Source organism: Bombus huntii, chromosome 13, assembly GCF_024542735.1.
Source record: "Bombus huntii isolate Logan2020A chromosome 13, iyBomHunt1.1, whole genome shotgun sequence".
Taxonomy (NCBI): domain Eukaryota; kingdom Metazoa; phylum Arthropoda; class Insecta; order Hymenoptera; family Apidae; genus Bombus; species Bombus huntii.
In genome coordinates this window covers 10,148,157-10,173,211 of record NC_066250.1, presented here as the reverse complement: position 1 = coordinate 10,173,211, position 25,055 = coordinate 10,148,157, and the positions used below count along the sequence as shown (strand labels likewise).

General features: G+C 36.9%; 1 protein-coding gene across 9 annotated transcripts in view; it reads left to right on the top strand.

The window, feature by feature from the left end:
- The window catches only part of LOC126872552 (uncharacterized), a 433,925-nt gene that overhangs the window by 74,206 nt on the left and 334,664 nt on the right, over positions 1–25,055 (top strand). For 6 of the 9 annotated variants that reach the window (XR_007692039.1, XR_007692040.1, XR_007692037.1 and 3 more), the window contains exon 3: positions 5,827–5,884. Coding sequence is in view for 3 of the 9 variants with exons in the window: in XM_050632640.1 (XP_050488597.1) it covers positions 5,827–5,884 (58 nt within the window). In the remaining 6 variants the exon portion in view is untranslated. Of the gene's footprint in view, positions 1–802; positions 2,927–5,826; positions 5,885–25,055 lie in introns of those variants that run through there. The other 3 variants (XM_050632639.1, XR_007692049.1, XR_007692051.1) reach the window with 3 other exon arrangements.

Below are 25,055 nucleotides of genomic sequence, written 5' to 3'. Positions count from 1 at the left end.
ATAGGTTTCAAGAAGGCCGTTGCATGGAGATTTATAGGAAGACGATAGGAAGTTGTAAAAGAATATTTATAACTAGGCCTTGCTCGACTGGCCAACCGAACATTCTGGATGGATGCGAATAGAAGGCGGCTTCTGAAACGTAAAAAATGCGATCTGACGCGAGAAGTTGGGTGAGGAAGTATGTTTTAAGGTTTTCAAGGGAATATTTTGAATAGAAATTTTGAAATTTGATATTAGAAAAGTAATTGTTTTATTATCCGAAATATTATCCGAATATTTGGTTATTCGAACATTTTCTTCTTATTATTAGCTCGGATAGGCAATACTACTACACAATACAACAATCATCTTCTTTTAAATTCTTTTAAATCATCTTTAATCTCAAAGCTTCACCCAAACCACTCCCAAATCTTAAGTACGTTTACAGACTTCCAATTAGTTAACTTCTCTTCATCTTCAGTCCGACCATGTCGCGGTCGGTAGTCTGAGCTACGACCCCTGTAAAACACGACTTCCTGAAGAGTCGAATCTTCGTCGCATCGATGCCCGCGACAGGAGTGAATACGAGCTGCCGCGCAATAAACCATTTATTAATGAATTGGTGACGCTGGTCAGGTTGCATACGAATCGTTGGAAAACGATGATGGGCGTCGAGACACGCGTCGCGCCGATATCTGGCTGGCTCCTGGATATCCTGGACATGACGGCGTGGGATACGTGGTGTCGTGGGCGCCAGGAAGCACCCGTCACGCGTCGGGGTCGTGAATCACGGAAACAGGAAATCTCGCCCCCGTGACTTCAATCGAAATTATCGCTCGCGAGGACCCGGAACTCTCCCAGGCGCCAGAAACTGTCCTGCTTGTAAACCTTTTTTTTTTTATTTCCATGCGTAAATCATCTCCCTTGGTACGGTAAATCTTCCTTGTCGCGGGTCCGTGCTATGCCCGGCACCTTTTCGTTTTATGTAGAATGGTATCTTGATCGCAGACCCTTGTTCAAGTAGTAGGAATTTTTGGATTTTTTTTTTTACGAAAGGACGCATGTTAAGGATTTTAGATCTTTTTGATTATTAAAGGGTTTGTTTGAACTAGTTGAAGTACTTATTTATTAGAAAATTACTGTGGATGTTTATACAAATTCATAAATCCTAATTTATAATTAGAATGCGGATATTTACGCAAGTTGTTGAAATATATATTTTTTCATATTCAATTTCTGTATTACCTACAGCAGACGCGATCCTATTAACCAACATCGACGTAATCTTTTTCTTCTGTTTTTGGTCGCGCACAGCGCCTCATGTGTCAGTCAGTCTTTTCGTTCCTTACGATATATTCGTACATATTATAATAAAGTTTCCCCTTCTTCTGTAAACTTTACAATCCGTTAATCTCTCAAAACTATCCGTTATACAAACTATAAATAATTTAACAGGTTATGGGTCCAACCATCCTGACATTGCGCAAAATAGTCTGGGAATAAGAATCGTGAAATTTCCGAAAGAGGAAAACCTTCGTTAACCGTGACACACACGTGCTGAAATCGCCATAGTTGATCAGTTCGTCTACGTAAGATTTCTCATTTGTTCAGTGATTCGATATTCAGTATATTAGTTTCACAGTGAAGCGCATATGAATAATTCTATGGAACGAATTTCCGCCTTAGGAAATTCCAGGTGAATACCGTCTTCATAGCGAACGACGTAAAAGAGATCGTCGACGGTATAAAGACTGAGCCAGTGAATGATGTAAAATGTAGCCAAGAGACGAGGTGTATAGCCAATGAATAATGCAAAAGTCATGTGTATTATTTTTACCACGATTGAATATTCTCAACTAAAGGATTTAGTCACTTGCAACACATTTGCATACTGCTGAAATACGAATGAAATTAAGCAGTATACACGAGCAGAAAACCGCTTCTAATAGGTTGGTTCTCATGCAAAAGTTCCAGGAATAGCGAATGGATCATAACGCATCAATTTCCCAACACATAGCTAGAATCGAGAACATGGCTCGTCAAATGAATATTCCTTCTGAGCAACAAACGTGATTATCAAAGTTTGTCAACGTTTTCTCAAGGAAGAGTCGCGCATGCTCGTTGCCGATGATGTCATAAGTCCTCTTGCTGTCATGAGTGTAAAACACAAACCGTCCATGAAGAGCATCGAGAAATCGAAACGTGACGAAACAAGGAGACAAGATACGAAGGAAACTAAATGTTTTTATTGTTAGAAAGAAGGATATTCTATTAAGGACACCCGGAAGAAATTAAACCCGTATGAAAATCAAATGGATATATCCGAAAATGTGAGTGCATTTATTGCCTATATCGAAAAGAAAGGAAGAAATAGAAAACCAGCATCAGCATATTAATCCCAAAATGTCCGTTTTCTGTGCGGTTTTAAGTGAAGAAAAAGAGTGCTTGTCAGAGATACATATGCATGTGTAAGGTTCACGACAGTGGCACTTCGAGACACGTCACGTTCAGACGCGTATAAAAAAGGCAAAAGGCTTTTTCCAGAAAGCGGAAATTGACTATTTAAAACCTTTTTGTCGGTTATGCGATATGATCCTATGTGCGCCCTTCTTATAATAGCTACCAAAAGGTAGCTCAAGATTCGGTAGTGCAACGCGAATACAGCTTTTTTGAAAGGACAGCATACAGAGAACATTTATATGAAAGTGCCTGAAAGAGTGAACCCGAATAAGAAAAATGTAGTTCATGTAGAAATGTAATTTAAATAACACATTTATTCTGATGTAATTACAACTCATTATAAATGAGTCAGATAAAATTTGAAGAGAGATGAGACTTCTCCTTCGTTCGTTATCAGCCAAGAGGACTCGTTTGAATGTTCATATCTTCGACTCTCGGAAATCGGTCCTGATCAGCCGCTATCAGCATCAGTAATCTATCCAGCTCGGTAAATAATTATCTTTGTATCTATCTTTGTAAACTTGTTGTGTTAATATTTCGGACTTAATCAATCGTCGCAGTGCCGGAATTTGAAATTCCCTGAAATTAAAAAAATTTCCCAATATTTTCTGCAAGAGAGTTACAATTGTTTCCATTTTAAGTACATTAGCATGGAGAGTTTATATTGTTTGCATAATTAAGGATCTTACTAGTTTGACTAATTATATTAATTATTTAATAATCACTATAGAGCTTACAAACATTACATCTTAGATTGTTAACCCACCTCTGTAGAAACATGCTATAATTACTATATTTCGCATGACACTTTCATTTGCAGTTATTCTAAACTGATTGTTTTCATAGGCTGATAATGGTCGATAGAAATTATTGTTTCGAATTTTACAAATAATCGTGCGATATTTTGAGCTACAATCCCCTAATCGACTTTACCATAATCAGCAATATACCACAGTACGGTACATTAATTTTCGAGAATCTATCATGAAATTTCAACCTAGAATAGCGTGTAAATGACGTGTGACGATCGGTCGGTAAATGTCAAAGCTTGTAATCCAATATTTTCGGATGGGATTGTAACCAAGCACCATTACCGGCTGGCTCTTCGGCTTCCAGGAGCCAGGAACGTAGGATCGAACAATGGATACGGGAAACCATAAGTAGATCGAATTATTTTCTTGCGCGCTGTGCATTGGCCTAAGGATGGTTCAGAAAAATAATTTAAATTATGTCAACAAAGTATATCTCTCGATTGGAATATCCATTTCGTGGCGATTATTTATATTTGAGATTCGTATTGTATTAATTATATAAGATACATTTAATTGGGAGTTAGGTAGAAATATTAATTGTAGAAAATCTTATAATAGAACATTTTCTGTTTCATCACTGTTTCATAATTAAGCCGCAGATTTTTATGCAAATTTTTATAAACTCAATTAAATTATGCAGATTTTTATAAACTTAATTAAATAAATGGAGTCTAGGTGGAAATAGAAATTTATTAATTTAGAGTCTAATAAATAGGTACTGTACTTTCTATATTTCGTATATTTTTACATATTTTGTGCATTTTCTGTATTCTTGCAATTTCTAATTTTCTATAAGGACATAAATATCCGCGGTCTACTTATAACGAATCCTAGAATTCACAAAAAAGATTATATCACAGACTAAACATTCTCTGAAAAGCTTCGAAGAAAACGGTGAACAATTTTGTTCTGTAGCCTTTGACTATTGTTAGTGTTACGTTGTTCTTCTTAAAGGTAAGACTCGGCAGAGTGGTAAAGAATGCTCGTTGATCGTATTTTGGTGCTTCACTCCCTTTTTCGGAACACCATCCGGTTTCGAACGTAGGACGATGGGCGGAGGAGGATGAAAAAAAAGCCTGGTCGTTTCGAGCGGGGCTATTTCCTGCACGAAATACGTTAACATTAGTCACGTCTGGATTTCGTACAACGTTTTACGCTTCGGCTTGCCTGTGTAATCGACTGGCTGAACGCATCGAAAGAAGCTTTATCTTGCTTTTGCGTTGTTCGACATCGACTTGCGAGAGATGATTCATCTTCTTCCGCAAATATATAACTCGTGCTTCACTGTCGCGCTGTCATCTCTTTTGATGTACTGCAATTGTTTAAAAAGTATAATACCATTGTATTTTGTTTATGACTCTTTTATTAAAACATTGGTGAGGAAGAAAATGGGTACATAAATATTTTCTTAAAAACGAGGAAAACATCTGTTTCAAATTTTTTTCTGATTCATTCAAATACATAATTCAGCAACAAAATGTTAGCGTTCTGCGTTTGGTTCCTAATTTTGGGCTACTGTGGAGATCTATCCCTGTGGAGACTAATCCCTTTTTAAACCTTTTATTCCGATGATATTGATCTTCCGTTTCAAAGTTTGACTCTTTTACAGGGACAAGCGTTTTGTGCTTTATGATCTTTCCTTTAGAAGATTTTCTGATTAAAAGGCTTTCCATACTTGCTTCCATACTAGACTTGCCACATCGATTTTTATTCAAAAAATATTCCGCCAAGAATAATTTTGATGAACCCAGAATTCTTAGCTTCTTTATTATCTCGTCAGTCTTTTAACATACGTGTGTCAATAAAGACACATCTTTTTCTTTTTGCCATATTCTACATTACCCTTTTCTTCTGAAATATGGAGAAAGGATAACACCACCCATCATAAACTTTCCCCGAAATTTTCCTCGAGAAAGGACGATTTAACGTTACTCTCAGATATTTGCCGCTTTTTCGTGGAAATGCAAGGGTTTCCGAAAGAGGGAAAGGATCGCGCGACGGATTCGTTAATTTAACGGTTTAAAAGGGCATAGCGATCGAAAGCGATCCACGCGGCGCAGCGGCACAACGCCTGCAGGATGGTGATCCAGAATGTGCAATTTTAGAAAATATCCCGTTTCAAGGAAGGCGGAAATTACAGGGTGGGAAAAGAAGTCCCTAGGACGGTCCCGAAGGGCCGAAAGTCGTGACGCCACCGTAAGTGGCAGCTGTCTGTTCCAAAATCTTCGTCGATAACCTCTTTCTTCCCGCTAAATCCACGCGTATCTCTCGCCCGGAAATTCTTTCTGACCAATCGAACCGGAATTACCGCGTTTAAACACATAATCGCGTTCGGTGACTAATTTTAAATTGCTTTAATCGTAAGGTTAGGAGAAAATTCCCGTGATTTCGCGCAATCATCCTGGAATTTCGTCGTTTTAAACGGAAGGACTAGGTTATGTGAGAAGCTTTTGATATAATTCAAAGGAATCAAGTATAATTTTCTGCCTACATCAAATTTGTTAAACATTAGAATCTGGAAGAAATTTAAACGACTATAACGAACTAATATATGTATTATTCATTCTGTTTGCAGACTGAGTATGGTAAATGGTCGGGATGTTGCAACTTTATGACTTTCCGATCTACAAATGGTGAGTGAAGTTTTAAAAAATATTTGAGTTCTGATATTACGGTGTTTCAATTTTGGAAATTTTCCAGACTCTTTATCATTTTTATGAGCGAATTATGAGCTTATTGTTTCTCTCATTTCGTACCACTTTTATGTTGCTGTTTGCAGAACTCTCTACTATTTTCGATATCTTTCATCAGACATATTCCTTAGTTATCATGATTCAGTTATTTTGAATCGATAAAATAAATGAAAGTATCTGTTTTTAATGATTTTAAAGAATTAAATAATGTCAAAATGTCTTTCCCTACTACATATAATTAAAATTTACTTTCTTGCGCTCATAATAGTTTAGAATCTCATAAAATTTCAACGTTCTAAAGTTCTTTTCATACATACTTGTATTCAGCGGATTCAAATATAGCGTGTATTGTAGGTAAAATGATGTAGCTAAAATCTCGAATCGAATCAGTCTTGTTGTGAAAGATTTTGTCTGGCTGGTTCCTCGATTAATATTCTTCGTGACCTATCGAAAATCCATTGAAACAATGTCTTTTTCCGTTGAATGATTGTAGCGTTGAATAACGAGCATCTGAATGTTTCGTTGCGCCAGCACGAGACTTGAATCCCATTATAGAATCCAAACAAACCCCTTGCTACCCTCTGAAAAACTTCAGTTTCCATAGTCGATTACGAACGTCCGTCCAAGACACAGTCATCCAGGCGCCAAAAATCCCATTTTTAAGCTAATCAGCAGATACATAAGGATGTCTCGCCTACACGCTTGGAAAATATAGAATGCGACGAAACGCAGGTATCATCTTACATATTGAAACAGCTAAACGAGACGTTTAAGCTTCCTTGCTTGATCAATATACATCTTGACGTTTTCGGTCGCTTGAAGATTGGAATCTGTTGCAGCGCAACAACACGATTATAAAGACATCGAGTTTTAAGAAATAGTTTAAGGATTTATAAACAAGGAAGACCCAACGACGCTGAATTTTTCGGAATTGGCATACTTCTCTTTCTTTTCTTAAACGCAGCGCCTTTTATTGTTTTTTGCTTGTGAACCGTTAGTCGGACAACGGAATGTCGCGTGCAGTCGCTCCAAGGCCTGTTGCTACCTGATGTGATCGGTACATAAGGATTAGACTCCTCTTTCTTCGAAACATGCACTCACCAATTACTTATTCTTTCCATTCTCTCCATTTCGAGAAAATTCCAAGTCAGAAAATTCGAGTGTCCACCGCCAGCAACTTGCCTAATTCTAATCATTTTTTTTATTATCAATCTGTAATAGAACATCAACAAATAAACACGTATTTTTTCTACAAATCTACACGCCTGTCTTGTCTTTTTCAACTGTCCTTACGCTTTAAAATGGCTCGATTGCATTAAATTACGCGTGAACGATCTCTCGTACTACAACAGAATAGTTTAAAGTCTTTTGGTGAACTTAGACTGTCGGTTCGTTACGGAGCGATCGTTATCGACGTCGATATTATTACCTATATTTTTGTCAATATTTAAGGTTCTCAACAACATCGAACGTAAGGGGCTCTTTGGAGTCTAGATCTAGGCGATACGTTGTCAATAAAAAGAACTCTGAAATATTAACAATAATATCGATCATACGAATGCTCTTTTAGAGTAATTTGACACTGTTATTACTATTATAACATCCCAAAAGGATTTGGTAATTGTATAAGACTCTTTCATCATTGCTTCTTTAGTAAATCTATATAATATCATGAACGTAATATCGTCTCTTTTACCCCAACATCATAAATCTGTAAATTTTCACATTTTTTATTACAAGAATAGATTCTTGTTCTTAGCTATATAGATTAAAAAGATGAGTAAATAATGGTACGATTAGTTATATAATGTGCAACCCCATATTTTTTTAATTTCTATAGGGTGCCCCATATGTCGTTCTCCTATTTAAAAACCGTATACTTTTCTTGTCGTATGTTTTAAAATTTTTGTTTGAAAAATGTAAAACGCTGGACTTGTTTATCAATGTGAATTGCATTCTGTAAAAACTACAGTTTGGTGTAACGTTATATCACAAAGAGTAATCGAGGCTTAATTTTTTGAAGGTTTTAATCGTTGCTCCGTTGTGAATATTTCCATTATAAATTTTCAAAAAACGAACATTACAAAAACAAAAATTTAAAACATAATAAGTGTATAATGTCTTATATAATCTCTCGAATCGCATGTTCTTGATATTGATATTGATGATATAAGAGAGACTTATATTCAATTGATATAACTATATAAATACATAATTTCATCCGCAAATTTTCCCTAACACTTAACACGTCCAGTGCGAAGTCGATATACATATGCATATAGTACATATAAGTAAATATATGAATAGGTCGAGTACATATATACGAACAAGAATGTGCTCCTGTGTGACGAAATCGATATATAAACATACATATATCGGGCGGCCTACGGTCGGGCAACGTGGCGACCGCTTTAGATCTTCATGCTCGATCGTTTATCGCTGTAACCGTCTTCAATGGTTTTTGCTTCGTTCCTACAATCTTTGTCGACATTTCTACGGGTTGTCTCCGGAAACGGTCGGTAATTAAATCTTGTTTGTTATTCTTGTGATACAGACATAATTTGTGTCTTTGTTATTTTGCAATATTCTTGATTAAATTAATAATTTCAACACACATTTCCAAAGTAAGTTTCAACGTACGTTTTCAGTTGTTTGAAAGCTTTTCAAGCAAAAAAATTGAAAAAAATTTCGTCATTGAGGTTGGAATTGTAACGCGTTAACATAGCATTGAACGCGTTAAGATTCATCCGTTTAACGTGTCTCTCGGCACAATTTCACCATGAACCTTCCAGGTTAAACGCTCCTGTTATTTATTACTCTGTCAGGCTGTTTCCATAACTAGTCAGTCCCACGTTAGATTTAAACGTCTATCTCGAGAAAGGGAACTTGGCCTTTTCTAACGTCCCATTAAACAATACCGCGACCATGCAGCCTGGCATTACACGGAACGATCCTGGCGCAGGAGAAAAATTTTCCGAGTTTGCACCTTGCGGTAATTATAGTTGAACGACGAGGGAAAAGGCAGCTTAACTACCGTCGAAGGAACACGCTGCCTTCACGGAGGAGGTCTACTCTCGGGCCTGTAATCTCGAGCAATTACGTAGTTTGTGCACCTCCCATTAGACAGGCTCTACCTAGTCGTGGAGACATCGTGTCTTGCTCCTCTCTGTGTGCCGTGCACGTATAGCCGCCTTGTTGCGTTCGTACGATGGAACAAGTAGTAGCATTCTCCACGAGCTGTATCTAACGATCTGCTATAAGGGAGAGGCAAGACAATGATAGGCCAGAAAAGACACGCGAATGAGCTATACCCGCTTAATTGACGGTTCCGTACAAAGTATAACAATTAGAGACGCGTAAATCAACGCCCACCAGCAAAGTGCGCACGTGTTTCCGTTTAACACGGTGACTGCCACGCGAATTTTCGATATTTTTCCCTGAGAATTGCAATAGATTGAAATATACGAATGAAATAGATGAATGAATTTTTATTTTTATATTCAAGAAGCGATATGTAAAGGAATTTTAAGTATAATAATAGGTCGGTAGTTAATAGTAATAGTAAAATAATGGATATAAGAACCTGATAAGTAACAGAAAATTGTATGTTTCACAAACACTGTTATATATATAGCTGTATGATATTACTTAAAATTCTTTAAAATACCGTTTCTTAAATATAAAATGAAAAATCTATTTGCCTGGAAACTTTTACAGGGCACTGTGAGTTCATCGCATTGTTGAAAACTGTTTGGTCTATGAAATTTATCTTATTTCGATTGCTCTAAAAAATTTAATAGAACGTGGGTTACGGATAACGATCGTGGCAGTCAATGTGTTAAACGTGACGATTCGCGAGGCGATGCGACGCCTACTCTCGGACCGTTCATTTGCCGCCAGTCGAAAGCGCGCGAACCGTTTCGATTTCGATTTCTTTCTGAAATGTTCCGCCTCTCTTCACCACGTACAAAGGCACACGCAGGAAAGTTCCTTCACGAAGAAACTGAGATAAGCGGTGATATTTTGGGATTTACCAGCGAATAAAGTCCGGGATTTGCGAGAGTTTTTGCGCGTGTTTTTGGGACAGAGAGACATGCTTGCATCGAAATTAAAATGGATCAATGTAAAACTTCGGGAGATTCGTGGAGGCGATCGTGACCATGGATCTACTCAGGGATCATAGAATTTTTGGGAATATGGATATTTATAAAATACAAACTTTGTAAGGTATTATGAAAATCGTGAAGCGAGAGGACGCATCATTAGTGGCATTAATGGGCGTCCATTTTGCGGCCCATTTTGTCCCGGCAGGCTAGAATTATCGTGAGTTCCACGTGGAAGGATGGAATCAGTCTGGGAATAGACGCGAAGGGCAGCGCGCGCGCGCGCTCGATAATTTCGTTAAGTATATCCCTTTACGGAGGTCGACCAGAAAATGGCCTCCGATTAATTTTTCACGGGACCTTAAGGAGAAGTTGCGTTACTGCTGGCTCTTAAAATAGCATAGGTTGAAAGTACGTTCCGTTGGACGTTTTGTGGATCGCTTTAAAATATAACTTATAACTTTATAAAGCTGCGTTCTAATCATTTGAAAAAATCACATTTCATCATTCAGCTATAATCATGTAGAATAGAAAACGGTGATGTTTTCCATAATGCTTTAAAAGTATTTGTATGAAAACTTCCTTTTTTAAATGAATCGAGCAATAACTATATTAAGATCACATATTAGGATTTATTATAAATCCTAATATGCGAAATTTTATGCATTTATGGAAAATTTGGCAGTGTTGTGTATTTATTACGATATTTAATAATAATAAATAGAAATTAAATAGAAATAAATTTGCATAAATATCCCCACTCTAAATACAGATTAGATTTATGTATTAGGATCTCGTTGCATTTTTTTTTTATTCGGAAGATCGTGTTACGACCGTTCGCGGAGAGACGCGGTCGCTAGGAGAACGCGTCAGCGAGAGGCGTAAATTCTCGCTACGATTATGTTAATCGACGCCGCGAAATAGTCGTTCCCCTGTTTCGGTTAGGATAACAGAGGTGGTTTAATGAATGTAACACTGTATTAACAGGTTAACATAGAACAATATATTTTACAATAATATGATGAAGATGTTACAGAAATTTGACTCGACTTTGCGATATCTCTAGATAAATTCGTTTGCTCGTCAGATTTGTCGAAGTGTCACGTTTGACTCGTCAGAAGGAACTGAACGCCCTTCGATTATTCCTTTGTCTCATTTGGAAGACGACCCCCACTATGCTCGGGTCACGCCACCGCTTGCGCCTATGATCACGTATGCCTCTTCTAGTGTGAAAAACGTAACGGTCAAAAATCGACGTATCTAGAGCTCGCTGCTTGGCGACAACTATGCTCTTGTCGATACATTGTATATGATCCGGCGGGCAGATAAGACGGTTTGCCTGCGACATTGTAGGACCGCGAGCGACGATTAGAAAATACAGCCTGTGGTAAGCTTCGTGGCGTAACAGATCGTTTCAATTCAAAACGTCATTGTTAGGAATTACTAATTACAAATTGTTACAGATGTTAATATAGATTGCACAATTATCTACAATTCTCAATTTCTACGAATCGAACGATGATTATATTGGAATTATTAGCATTTATGTATTCGGACCTTTATATATTGGTTTCATTTTAGCAGATCGTTTCAATCGAGAACATGTTCATTAGAGATTGCAAATGTTGCAAAAGTAAACACAGATCGCACAATTACATACAGTTATCAATTTCTATGATTTTTAAGAGAAGAAACTTAAATTAATAAAAGGCTAACTGTAACACAGAGCTCCTGTAATAGTGCCGACCGGTAGGCATACCTGTCGACCAGATTGCCTTTCGTCCAACCGTAAACGAAACGCGTTATCCTCTCCGGGTGCTTGTGCAAATAAAGTACAAACTATAAGCCGAATCGCGATGCAAATGAACGCGGTATCCCGGTCGTGAAAAATTTTTATACCAGCCATGTGTGATCGATCAACCGTTCGCTGCTATAAAGCAAAAAAATACGCGGTTGGTTGCAAGTGCGTGAAATTTTTTTCGGTGGACGTTATCGAATGCATAGAATCGATACTGTACGTTATATCAAACGTATAATAATAAAGAAAAAAGATGGAAAATGAAAAAAGGAGACAAAAGGTAGGAGATGACAAAGAGGTGTCGCGAGATCGGTATTGTTATATGTGACTAATTAAATGAATTGAACGATAAGGAGGGAAAAATGGATAGGGCAGGTGAGGCAACGTATAACCAGCAAAAAAAGTTGGTATCGTTGCTTAGTGACACGTGTGCCATGACACATGGGATCTTTATGATGTCACCCTTTCGTTTTTCAGCTCGATTTGCTTAGGTCTGAGGGGCGGTCTTCGTAAAAAACGCCGTTGAAATTTATACAGCTAGATTTTGTTCTGGTCTGGTAAATATGCAACGCTGTATAACGCGATTTTATGATGGCATATCGTGCTTGCAGCGTGTATGAATTTTATATCGCGTTTTAGACGACGCACCAGGGAATACGATCTCTCGCATGATCGATTCGAGACCGGTGAATTTTTTTTATTTAACATAGAGGCCTGGAAATGAAAAATTTGGAATTTTTTTAACAATATACATACACATATATACATATATGATGCGATAAATAAATAAAGTAATATGTTATTGGATATTTGAAATTCTGGAGAATCGAAGATACAATAGCTTGGAAATTTGAAACTTGAAAATTCGTGAATTTGAAATTTAATATTAGTAGTATTATTAAAATAACAGTAAAATATAAATATGTTATAATTTGTTCTATTAAATTTTACTGAAGCTAACATCTTCCAGCAGATCTTCCAAACTTTTAACACACCTACATACGATTTTAACTTGAAAAGATTTCTCCGCATCTATATTCTATTACACACAAAGTATACAATAGCGATTATTAGAATTACAATGAAGAAAACTACCGCATTGCGTCGTTTTCGTTCTAACCACTATAGGTGCGTCAGGATTAACATCGAAACCAAATCCTCTTAGTAGACGAACTTAAAGAACAGCTAATTCGATTCTTTGTGAATTTAAATGATTTATCAGCACAAGACGATCGACGCTTTTCGTGCATAATAAACCGATACGATCGATTAGTTTTCAACCAAAGATATTAAGTTTCTCATTAATTTCATCAGGTAGGCCGTCATTTAACACTACTTCGTCTAATCTATAATCCGATCTGCATATAATATCTCGACTCGTCATTAATATAAGATATATCATCGACTGATTATCGAGTTATGTTGTCGTTGTATCCACCAGGCATTTGAATAACAATATTCAACCATTAGACGGTTTAGCTTTTGTGCCACCAAACGAACTGTTATGTAAATTCAACTAGGTTATGATGCGTCATGATATTAAACGGATTTTACGATTCATTTAACCGACTTAACTCATGCTTGGGACGATTGTTGAAGTCACTGTGAAATTAAAAATGATACTTTGTTTCGATTGTTATAACTGTGCGTTACCAAAGTGTGAAGATTGGAGGATAAAGAGAGTAATAGAAAAAAGATGTATATGTATGTATAAAAGATGTATAAAAGTATATATGTATGTATAAAAGATGTATATGTGATGTATTATCGTTTCTCCTTTTCGAATTTTTATAGGTATCTTTTATTAAATTTATTTTTCGGAATATATAAAATTCTTTCTGGTATATGACCTTATATTTTTGATCTGCATGGAAAATAAATTAGAAATAACTTTAGCGTTGTCTGATGTTTTCTGTCAATTTTATATCTAGTACAAGAGATCTAGACTCCTAAGATATGTCGGCCCAAAATCTTTTTTGCTATTATTCGAATTTTATTCTTTCCATCTCTTAACCACTACACCGCATTTGAAACTAAAGTTATCACAGTAGACTTGTGAAATTCAAATTCAAATGCAACGTGTCTCCACCATATAATACTACCTACTCACTTACTCTAATGGAGACAAAATTTATCGCAAAATACGTAAGTAGGTAGAACGGTGCAGCTAGCGTTCAATAAATACAAAATTCACGTCCAATTGAACGCTGATGTTTTCCTTCGACACTCCACTTACTCCCACCCATATAGAATCCCCATTACGATACTTATTCAGGCCCAAGAAAAGAGAAACATAGAAACGACACATTCGCGGATAGGCCATAAACCTCGCTAAATAAAGCGAGTATCGATCGTAAGGTCCTAGAGCAAAGTGGAAGGGCCGTAGGATGTAAATTCTGCGCTAGGAGACATATAGAATTCCGACATCTGCCTTCCTGGTATTTTACCCTCGACCCGGGTGGCTTTCAGCCGTTCTATCTCTCTATCGTTCGCCTTCTATCCTTCGTTTCGACGCCGACTCTATGGGCCAACCTAGCAAAATAATCGAGAAATCGAGCTCTATTAGCATCGGAAGCGTACTGGCACGGAGCTCGGGAAAAAAGTCGATGGAAAGGGTGGCCTAGAACAGCCACGAAATAGCTGCATCGAAATCAGTTCCCTGTACGGGGAAGAAGTCTCCTTTCCTTGGTCTCTCTTGTGAGAATGCGGACGGCCGCGAAATCGCATATAAATTAAGCTTTCAACATTTTCGGCTAGACCCTTTGTCGGGTTCGCGGTCATTTTGCTCACGGTCATTCGGGGGAATCAGGAAAGAAATCTGGATTGTGGATGTCGAGAAATCGGGTCGAACCATTCGCTACTTTTTCGTGTCGTATGCCGGATCGTGAATCTAAGTGCTGATAGGTTTGAAGATTATAAACGGTGGGATTGCAAGGTTACGCCATGGGGTTTCAGAGAATGGAAGATTTAGGTGGGATAGGGAATGGCGTCCCTGGTTTTGGAAAATGGAAGATTTTGGTCCTACTTTTAGAGTAATTTTAACGATCATTTCGATTTTAACGAGGTATGAAGAATTGGCACGACTTTTGTTAATTACGAAAATGAAATAAGGATCAGTGTTTTATAATTATGGTCAGCGGTTCATAGTAAATCAGCGTTTCATGTTTATCGTCTTCGTTCAATTTTGTATTCTACGTTTTATTACTTGGACTATGAATCTTTATTTTCATTGATAACTTATTCGTTCGAATGTTAAGTAGAAGCACGTAGTATCCTTTACGGCAAGAAAATTAACAAGTAGAATTTCTCGACATAGGAAATGTTTTCTCTCTATAAATTCTTTAATATTTCTAGATATTTCAATAACTATGTATTTTCGTTGGAGGTCTTCAAAATTATTTTTTGCATTATTATTCAAAACCATCGTATAATAACTTTTATCAAATTTACAAATCACTTACAAAGAATTGAATATTCATGGCTACAAAACATAGCAAGGAAACACTTTTTCGCAGAAAATAGCGGAGCAGTAGATTGACTGGTCAAACAAAGCGGCTCAACCATCAAGGTCAAGTGATTAAATTTTTTAAATGGAACAAAGAGCGTATTGTGTATCGCGTTAGAGTTAATAACGATCGATCGAGCGATCGGCGTTCCATGTCACGATCGAGGAACGTCGATACATGAGGTTGCTGGCCAGGATATCGCGTGATTATGTAGAAGCCTGCTGATAGAAAACATCTCGATGATGTACTTGAATTCAAAGTCTTTAGGTTCAGCTGACTCATAACAGGTGAACGGTGAACACATGTGTCTTCGATCTTACTAAGCTGCCAGTCTGGCTGGTTTTGAAATTGTCTGTGCATCATGTGCCTTATCCTTTCATTCGATAGATTAATACACGTTGCCTTGGTCAGTTGTTTCTCTACTTGTTTAACGAACGGAAGGTGCTTCAAAGATGTAAGAGGACAGCTCGATGCTTAAATGGCACGTGGAAGCGTGAAGGATTATCATCTAGTGGTTAGTACAGAGACAGCATGTTAGTCTTTAGTCGGCAGTTTATGTTAATTTATGCTTAATGACTGTATTTTTTAATTTATGTTACTTTTAAGGGGGTGTCCTGAATTAGAATGTTTTAAAACAGCGTCTTTTTGTGATTTTTTTTAGAAGGGAAAGAAAGAAATGGTTATTGAATTTTGAGATATGATTTTATATATATTTAACGAATACAAACAAATTTTTGTTGAAGTAAAAAAAAAATTATGACAGATTTCTAAGGCTATTTCATGGGCTGCAGTTTTCAATTGGCGGAAAAGATCCACCTCGTAATTCTTGACCGAAACAAAAAATCAAAAAGGGATTAATTATTATATATTTTTCTTCTCGATGAACTAAAAAAGTTCGTCAAAAAGTTTATTGAAATAATTGTTGTAGCACCTTAAATATTATTTTTTCTTTTTATAAAACATTTTTCCTTTAGACCCGCCAAAATTTTTAATTTCACACTATTTTCTGCCTTTTTTTTTAGTTCATCGAGAAGAAAAGTATATAATAATTTAATCTTTTTTTGGTTTTTTGTTTCGGTCAAGAATTACGAGGTGGATCTTTCCCGCCGATTGAAAACTGCAGCCTATGAAATAGGCTTAGAAATCTGTTATAATCTTTTTCTTACTTTAAAAAAATTTTTTTTGTATTCGTTAAATATATATAAAACCATACCTCAAAATTCAATAACTTCATTTCTTTCTTTCCCTTCTAAAAAAAAAAATCACAAAAAGACGCTGTTTTAGAACATTCTAATTCAGGACACCCCCCTTAATTGAGATTCCATATTCCAAAGAACGATAGATTGTTGTGATAGTATTCGATCTTTTTAATTTCTTTTTAGAACTTTAATTCTGATTTTTCTTTCTTCTTAAATGGTACAGACAAAATGGTACAATGAAATTTCAGTGTCATTTGATATTATGATTTATTTTATACAGATTGGCAATTTCAATGATGAGTTCATTCATCTTCTTGATTAGCAGATTAAAAGGATTATTACGTCTTCTTATAAAAATCTAAAAGGATAGTAATTCGAGTGCAATAGAATTTTAAGCTACGTTAAATTTGAGCATAATTTGTAAAGAATTTGGAAAAACATCGTGAGTATGTTGCTGCAAGGCATCCAGCAGATTGGAAGGTTTTTGTTTTCTTCTTCTTTGCTGCCATACACATTGTACTCGTGACTTACCGATGCAGCCTGCATGACTAGCAGCGAACCCCTCGTAATGCAGGTTAATCGATGCACCGACCCGTGTAAAACATCAGCAGGAGAAGCTGTGTTATGCAGTAGACACAACAAAATGCAGTCAACGGAGTTTTTCTTATGTAACCATTTCCCTTTTGCTTCTTCGTCTACATATTTTCTGTTTCCGAGTTGGCACGAGTCCATTTGATCGTATAATCTTGGGCCTCCACGTTAAATTTTTCTTCGAAGATTCTTGTCTTATCCTTTTCTCTAAAGTAATGGAACATTAACAGTCGTTAACACACCGTCTGCAACGGTAGTCATCGGTAATTCACGTTTTATTAATTTTTTTTTGAGCTGTTAAAATAACAAATTTCACGGATCAAACAATTTTCAACAATATGAATGACTTAGATAGTATTTCCAAAGAAAAAGTGCGCAAAGATAATACAATAATCTGCAAATGTTAAATGTTATGGTTTAGTATATTCCAACCTATTGCGGCTTCCAGGGTAAAATATATGACATTCGCGCTGCAGTCGCGTGATAGCGATTAAGTACTTGAATTCAGTTTTAGATGAAAAATTATTTACGTAGAGTGATTCGTATGTTCTTTAGTATCAGAAAATACATGGATTAATATAATACATTATGATGCATAAAGCTTCGATTCATCGGCATAAACTCAAGCATCTGCACGCGATAATTTTTTCTATAAAAAGAAGCGTAACTTTATCGGCAGAAGGGTCATTAGAAGGATCGACAGGAGGTGTTCCGATTCGGTCGAGATTCTTTATGATAGTCGAGCACTCATGAATTTTAATATTTCATCGAAGCAACCCTTTTTCCGTGGAACCATCATCAGAACGATTCAATGAAACTCGAATATCACGGTGCCACTATAATTTTCGCGCATTTGAATATCAGCTCGTTGTAAACGGGAGGGTTTGTAAGATGTGATACCTTCGACCAGATGTCTTTTTACATTATTGGATCGTAATGACTCGCGAAAAAAAAAAAACGGCATAACTAATGAAAGTAAATTCTGTAAGAAGGGCGCAACGCGATCTGTTGACGCTTTATTGTGTTTAAACGGACGAAATGGTGCCATTAAAATTTCCTGCATCCTTTACGTTCACCCTAACGGATACATACGGAGTTTATTAGTGCAAGTCACTATGGGAAGACATCCAGATTGTTGGACAAGTCAGAGTAAGAGGACAAACGTTCGACGATCAACCTCTTCTCTTATTTATTGATTGATGGCTTGTAAAAGGGTTCCTATTTTGTTGGGATGTTTAGTCATGCAGAATAGTAGCTGAGGACAATGTGCCGTTTATGTATGCTCACGGTTTTTTTCTCGAGCAGTAAAAGTTTCTGGCGAGAATCGAACCGTGCGTGCGCAACGGTTGGAAACTTTGGTATTGAAGCTTAGGTTGGCGATTGTGAGAACAAATTCTTTTTTTTTTTGGTGTTATTAAAAAGTATTTAATTGGAACCATAAGGGAGAAATACCTAACAATGCATTTTGATCAGGTTGGCTACAATGGCCATCGGTGACCATTACTTTTTACTAAATTTTTTAGAACGAATAAAATAAGAAAAATTGTATGGACGAACAAATTTTCAACGACGTACGCGTTAGATAATATTGTCAGAGAAATGAATGCACAAGTGCGGTATAGTATTTTGCAAAAATTAATATTTATGGCTTGGTATATTTCGATTAATTGCGATTTCCAGGATAACATATGTATCAAATTCACGTGGCAGTCAATGTGTTAACGTTACTGTTGTAACAGAGACAATATCGATGTATCGATTCATTTTCGTAATTTATATATTACTAAAATCTCTAACAAATTATTTGATGTCCGTAATAACACTTCGCGCAATAATCTTTCAAACACGCATCTAATTTACCAGAAATCTTTTTCTCTTCTCGCAAGTCTCTTATATAGGTGATATTAATGCAGAATCGCTTGTTCATAAATTAATCGAACCACACGACGGTATCGTTTTACGAAGGTGTCAAGTACATTGTCCAGTGTTCGGGTGTGGCGCTGTACATATACATGTATGTATAATAAATCTGAGGGAAACTGGCGGCTTGTTTGGTTCACCAAAAGAGATGGATACGTCGAAAATCAGCCATCGACAGGGCCATCCTAATTCACCTGTTCTCTCCCTGTTACACCCTCTTTACCCACATGTGTGCATGCGTACGTTGTCTTCCATAAATTGGCCTTTAACAAAGCTTCTGTCCATGGTATGCATAAACAGGCGAAAGAAGAGAAGCCTCTCGCTCATCTGCCGACAAAAACGAGAGCGAGAGAGCTTTAACCATAATTTAATAACCGATTCGGCCTTTTAGTTTTGAGACGGCCCGCGAACAGAGAAGGAGAATAAAGAGGCCCCGTGGTTGCTGCCGTTGGAAACAAGTTTAAAGCCTGAAACGGCCTCATAAATAAGCCCCGCCGGAATTACAATAATCCGATCCAATTAAAGCGGAAATTTATAGTCGCAAAAAGCGTAGACGCGTCCCCCGCTAGCGATTTGCATTTCGAAATTTGCAAGCGTAATTTCGAATTTGCTTAATAGCCCCGCCGTTTTCAATCCTTTCCCCCTGCGTCTACGACATCTACGTGTTCTTTCTTGGTTCATCGCGCGATAGATTTCATTTTCATACATCGTTATATTATACATTCGTCGATGATACGTGCACTATCTCGTATGTATGTATAGATATCTACATATGACGAAGTGATGGGGCATATTGAAAAGAAAGAGAGAAAAGATCACGCTAGGCTCAACGTCTTTGAAAAGGGCCGACGTCCATTATGAATTTCATACACTGACCTTTTTTATGCTCGTTTTATGGGGCGGCCCCCGTAACTTTCGACCATTTACCATACCTTGCTGCAGGTAAAGTCCACTCGATACTTCACCTAAACTTGGCTACTTTTTATGAGAATCTATTGCTTTACCGGATAATGTCTGGTTGATTTGATTTGTTATTGTCCAAATATTTAGCGTACAAGTGGAATTTTGCTTAATGAACTCGTAACAGAAATATACCTAATTTAAAATATACCTTAAATTTTATTTCGGCGAATAAAAATTTGTTTTACAGGTTCCTTCAATTTTAGACAGCTTCCGTTAGTTCGATATGAACTCTCCGCAATTTTCTACTTTGTCGAGTTTTCTCAACATCTCCATTACATCAATATGAGCTCCTTTCTTTTTGAAATTTCTTTTTAGTATATTTTGCACTGATCAAATTATGATAATTAAAGGTTACAACTTTTATTAAAAGTATCTTCTCAGAAACGATCCTATACTGGATGAACCATGAAACGTGATCAGCTTACATAGATTATTCTGTTCTTAATCGATCGAAAATTTGTTTGTCATTACATGATTACACGATTCGAAGAGAGTTTTAAGATGATCGTGATAAATTTTTTGTCGACCCCTTACTTCGGAGTTATTAAAGTTACCTGTACATCTTCATATTAGATGAACCTATAATATTTTTACTCGTGTCTTTTAGCGAATATTGGAACGAATTCGACAAATATTGTAACAAATATCTTTTTTCCATCCGAACCGAAAAAAGCGCAAAAAATTTCCTTTATCTTAATTTAAACGATGTTTCAATAGCGATATTCAAGCATTATGCAAAATTCTTAAAATAGCGATTATGCAAAATTCTTTCAACTAGATTATTTTTTAAATGCTCCTTTGGTTCAGATGGAAAAAGGATATTTGTTTTATGATGTTCATTGAATTTCTCTTAATACCCTTTAAAAGGTGCGTGTAAAAAAAATTATAGGTTCATCCCTAGAAAATTGGAGGTAATTTTGAATACTCGAAGGAAAAGGGATTAAGAAAATATTTACAATGATCGTCTTAAATGATCGTCTTTTTGAATCATGCCATACCGGATAAGAAAATTGTCGATTAGCCCGCTAATAGCAGAATAGTATAACGCGTTTCGTGATTCAGACTGCATAAAATTTTCCAAATAAAGAAATTCAACTGAAAAATCTTGACGATTGCCTTCTACGATCGTGATCGTCGATGTCGGAGCAGGCGCTTAAAAACAACGCAATATACTCACCCGTTGGTTGGCGTTCCGCCATAATATTCGATGAATCGAAACCAGATCTAACAATCATCATCGAAGAGGCGGTCGAGCCGGTGCCAAATTCGCAGGGCCCCTAAAATTTTCTGCTCGGCCATTAGCATAAATTACCAGCATCAAGGTGACCGGCCACGAAGCCCGTTATTCCACTCGCGTAATCCTGATCGCTAATGTCATACATCCTGTTTTAGAGGTGTTGAAAACGAGGCCGCAAGGTGGTCAAGTACAACGAAACAACAGAAACCTGCTCGAAATGTTGGGATATCAGCGATTCGTGTATTTCCAGTCTTAACTGCGTCTAAACGGTCGCATCGAACGAATATTTAGGGGACTAGTAATTTTCTTCTTTTGTACAGGTGTAGCAGGTTTTCGCTGTATTGCTACACTAGTAAATAATTTAAGTTTAACTAGTAATTCCTGAACTAGCGCCAGATTACGACTGTATTTCAAATTTTAACTGTGAATCTGAATCGATTAGTTTAGATGACGTATTGAGAGAAGTAACGGTATTCGTGTGCCAGGTATTAGAGTAGTATGATTGTCCGAAATATTTCATAGTTTTATATTTTCGTTATTTTGAATATCCGCGTTTCAAAAATTTCACTTTCCTAGATTTCTGAATTTTCATAATGTCGAATATTTGAATTTTTTAATATTTCGATATCTCAACTCACACATTTACTAGTTTTCAGATACAATATTCCCAATTTCCTTTAAAGCTTCCCTTTTCCACAAAACAGTGATTATCAATATGTATTCATTATTCATCGTCTCATTTCCTCAAATAATCGTCAATTCTTTCTTAGTTGCATTAGCAATGCTTTGTAGCATTCAGCCGTAAATCATGGTTTTTCAACGGGATCAAAAATTTAACAAACTCTCGTTTTATCGAAACTGGTTTTATCGAATTTCGCGAAGCGCGGTTCCGTGAATGTTATTAAGTGTCTTGTAAAATTAATAGCCGCGACAATGCGCCGTGTCACGCGTCCTTTAGTGAAAGTGATGAAGACTGGCGAGACACCGAGTGGAACCGTGAAAAATTGCTCGTCAACGAACGCCATGACGCGACGAGCGACGGTAACCTTAATACTCTGACAACTTTTCCTCTGCTTTCGTCTTTTTTTTTTTTACTGACTGTTCTCGTCCACGAGGACCCATCGTTTCTGGGCCGATTGAGCCGTCGTCAGCGAAAGCGCGATATTTCACCCGGATGGCAATCGATACGCGATTATCCTTCAAAGGTCAACCTTTAAGACAGCTTTTTGAAAAGTTGTTCGTATCTTCATCTGGTCGAGGTAAAAGCATTCGATTTTTCGCGGTGTTTGCGTCAGACAGCAGATTTCCGATCTACTCGTCCACTTGCTGAAGAGATGGGCGAGTCTGATTGCGATGGATAATCCTGTGTGCTTTTTCAACGTCTTACTTTATCTGATTGCGAACGAAAAGAGTGCTGGCTCGTGCATTTGGATAGCTTTTGCTTCTTCGAGACTTTTAGACTCTTCTTCAGTAACGATAATCAGCTTTTTGAGTGGAGGATCGTTCGGGATGTTGCAGTCAGGTCTTAAACGATTGGAAATATTAAAAGGCGAAAGTCTGTAGAAGCAATTTATACACACAGGCTCACGAGAATACCTGAATACTCGTAGGAATCTTTCTGAATACATTATATGCATTATACGGAACATTTTGAAGTCCAGTTAGCATTTTAACGAGACATGTATATATATATATATACCCACTGAACATATAAATATATAAATATAAATATATATATATATATATATATATTCCACTGAATATATAGGCTTATTAATCTGCGTAATGGATAATTGATTGATTAAATATAAGGCACATATATAGGTAGGTATATATGAGTCATTTAATGTAAAAGTAATATAAAAATAATGTAAAAGTGGTGCACGTCGCAAAACTTGATTATTGAATAATAAGGGACGAGGAAGTCGAAGTTCCGTTAAATGCAATAATGTTAAGAAATGTTAGTTGTTGTGATATATATAATAACAATATATATACATATTGTGTATGATAGTTATTGGGTCTCATTCTAGTGCTAATAAAATTCCAAAATGTTTTATATGGCACATACAATATGGACAGAAAAGATTTCTATGGTATGCGTTGAAATACTTTCGCGAGCCAGTGTACATGCAGTTACTCACATTAATATTGTGACACAGCATTATCTCTGTACTGTAAAGGATAATTTAAATATCGTACTTGTTCAGTGAAGATACAAATCATTTATCGTAGCTCGAAAATACGTAAAGAATTTCATTCTAACAATCTTATTTTTAGGGTTAAGGCTGCATAATTTTTAGTATTAATTGCTGCAGATATCATTAGAAGGTACGAAAAAAGACTATCGAATTTAAGAAATAAAAGGAACAACCTCTTTTTTGTTAGGATTTTGTACAGTTAAATATTGTTATTAGGAAGACGTTGTTTACGTATTTCAAAGCTACGATACATAGGTGGTTCATATTTTTGTAAACTGAGCAACATGGCATTAAAATTATCTCCTCTTATATAAAGGAACAAATACAAAGATAGTGCTGTATCCGAATATTAATGTAAGTACCTGTAGATTTTGATATTTAGAAACGTATGAAGATTGTTCTCGTGAACCTCTCATGATTAGTTATCGCCTAGGGAGGAGAAAATTTCCGTAAGAACATCAGAAATTCCAACCGAAATCACTCGGAGAAAGCGCCAGGTTACGATCAACCCTATGAATTCAACGAGAATTCCGATGTGACGTTGGGTTCGGCCGAATTCTCTCGCAATTATGCAAATATTTGGACGGAGCACCGCGCGTTTTCTTTTAAAATCAGCGAGATTCGGTCCGGGGACACATTGCTGGCCGTAATCGGGGGTAATTTCAAGGAATCGAATAAACGACCAGGCCTCGGCGAGCGTTGAATAATTGAAACGTTTGTTTGCATATCGCTTTGGCCCTTTGTTCCATCCCCTTTGTCGCGTATAATTCACGCGGCTGCGGTGAAACAGCGGTGGGTCGAATTCGAATTCCAACAGGGCGAGAGAGAGGTTTCACCAATCCCTTCTTGTATTCCGCTTTCATTCCGTGAATCGGAATCCTCAGCGTTTCAGGAACTCGAGACGATTCGTGGAGCCCTCGTGTAACGCTCGTTACGCTCCTGGAATAAAATGCTCCTCGAGGAACAGCTCTCTCTTAAAATGGTCAGCCATTGTTCCTGGAAGCCCTTGGACGTTGTCGATGCTAAAGGGTGACCTTAAATCTCGCGTAATGCGCTCGTTGTACATGTACACGCGAACAGGACTCGGCCCTCGTGCCCCCCCCCCTTGTTAGAGACAACGAAGAAAAAGAGGATAACGTGACAGGGCGATTCGATGATCGCGGATCTATGATTTTCTTGGATCTTTGCTACCGAAGACGCGAAGAATTAGTGTCATATATGACATTAGGGAAGTTTATTATTGACGGACTACAGATTTGTATAGTGTCCATCCGTGGAAATTTGAAGGTTTGAAAATACAGAGAATGCACATAATACACAGAAATACATATTTATATAGAGTGGACCATTTAAATGGCAGCATCTAAATATCTCCGTTACTAATGGTCGTACGAAAAAAGTCCAGTTAAAGTGATACTTGAAGGCTCACATGCAACGAAGAATGAATCGAGATAAAATATTTCCAATTTATTTTTTATGAGATGTAAAGGTCATTGTCGTTTTTTTCAATGAAGTCGTATATTCTCTGATACATTAGTCGTTTAATACATAGATCTTGGCATTTTCTACAAGAAGTTAATAAAGTCATTAGTG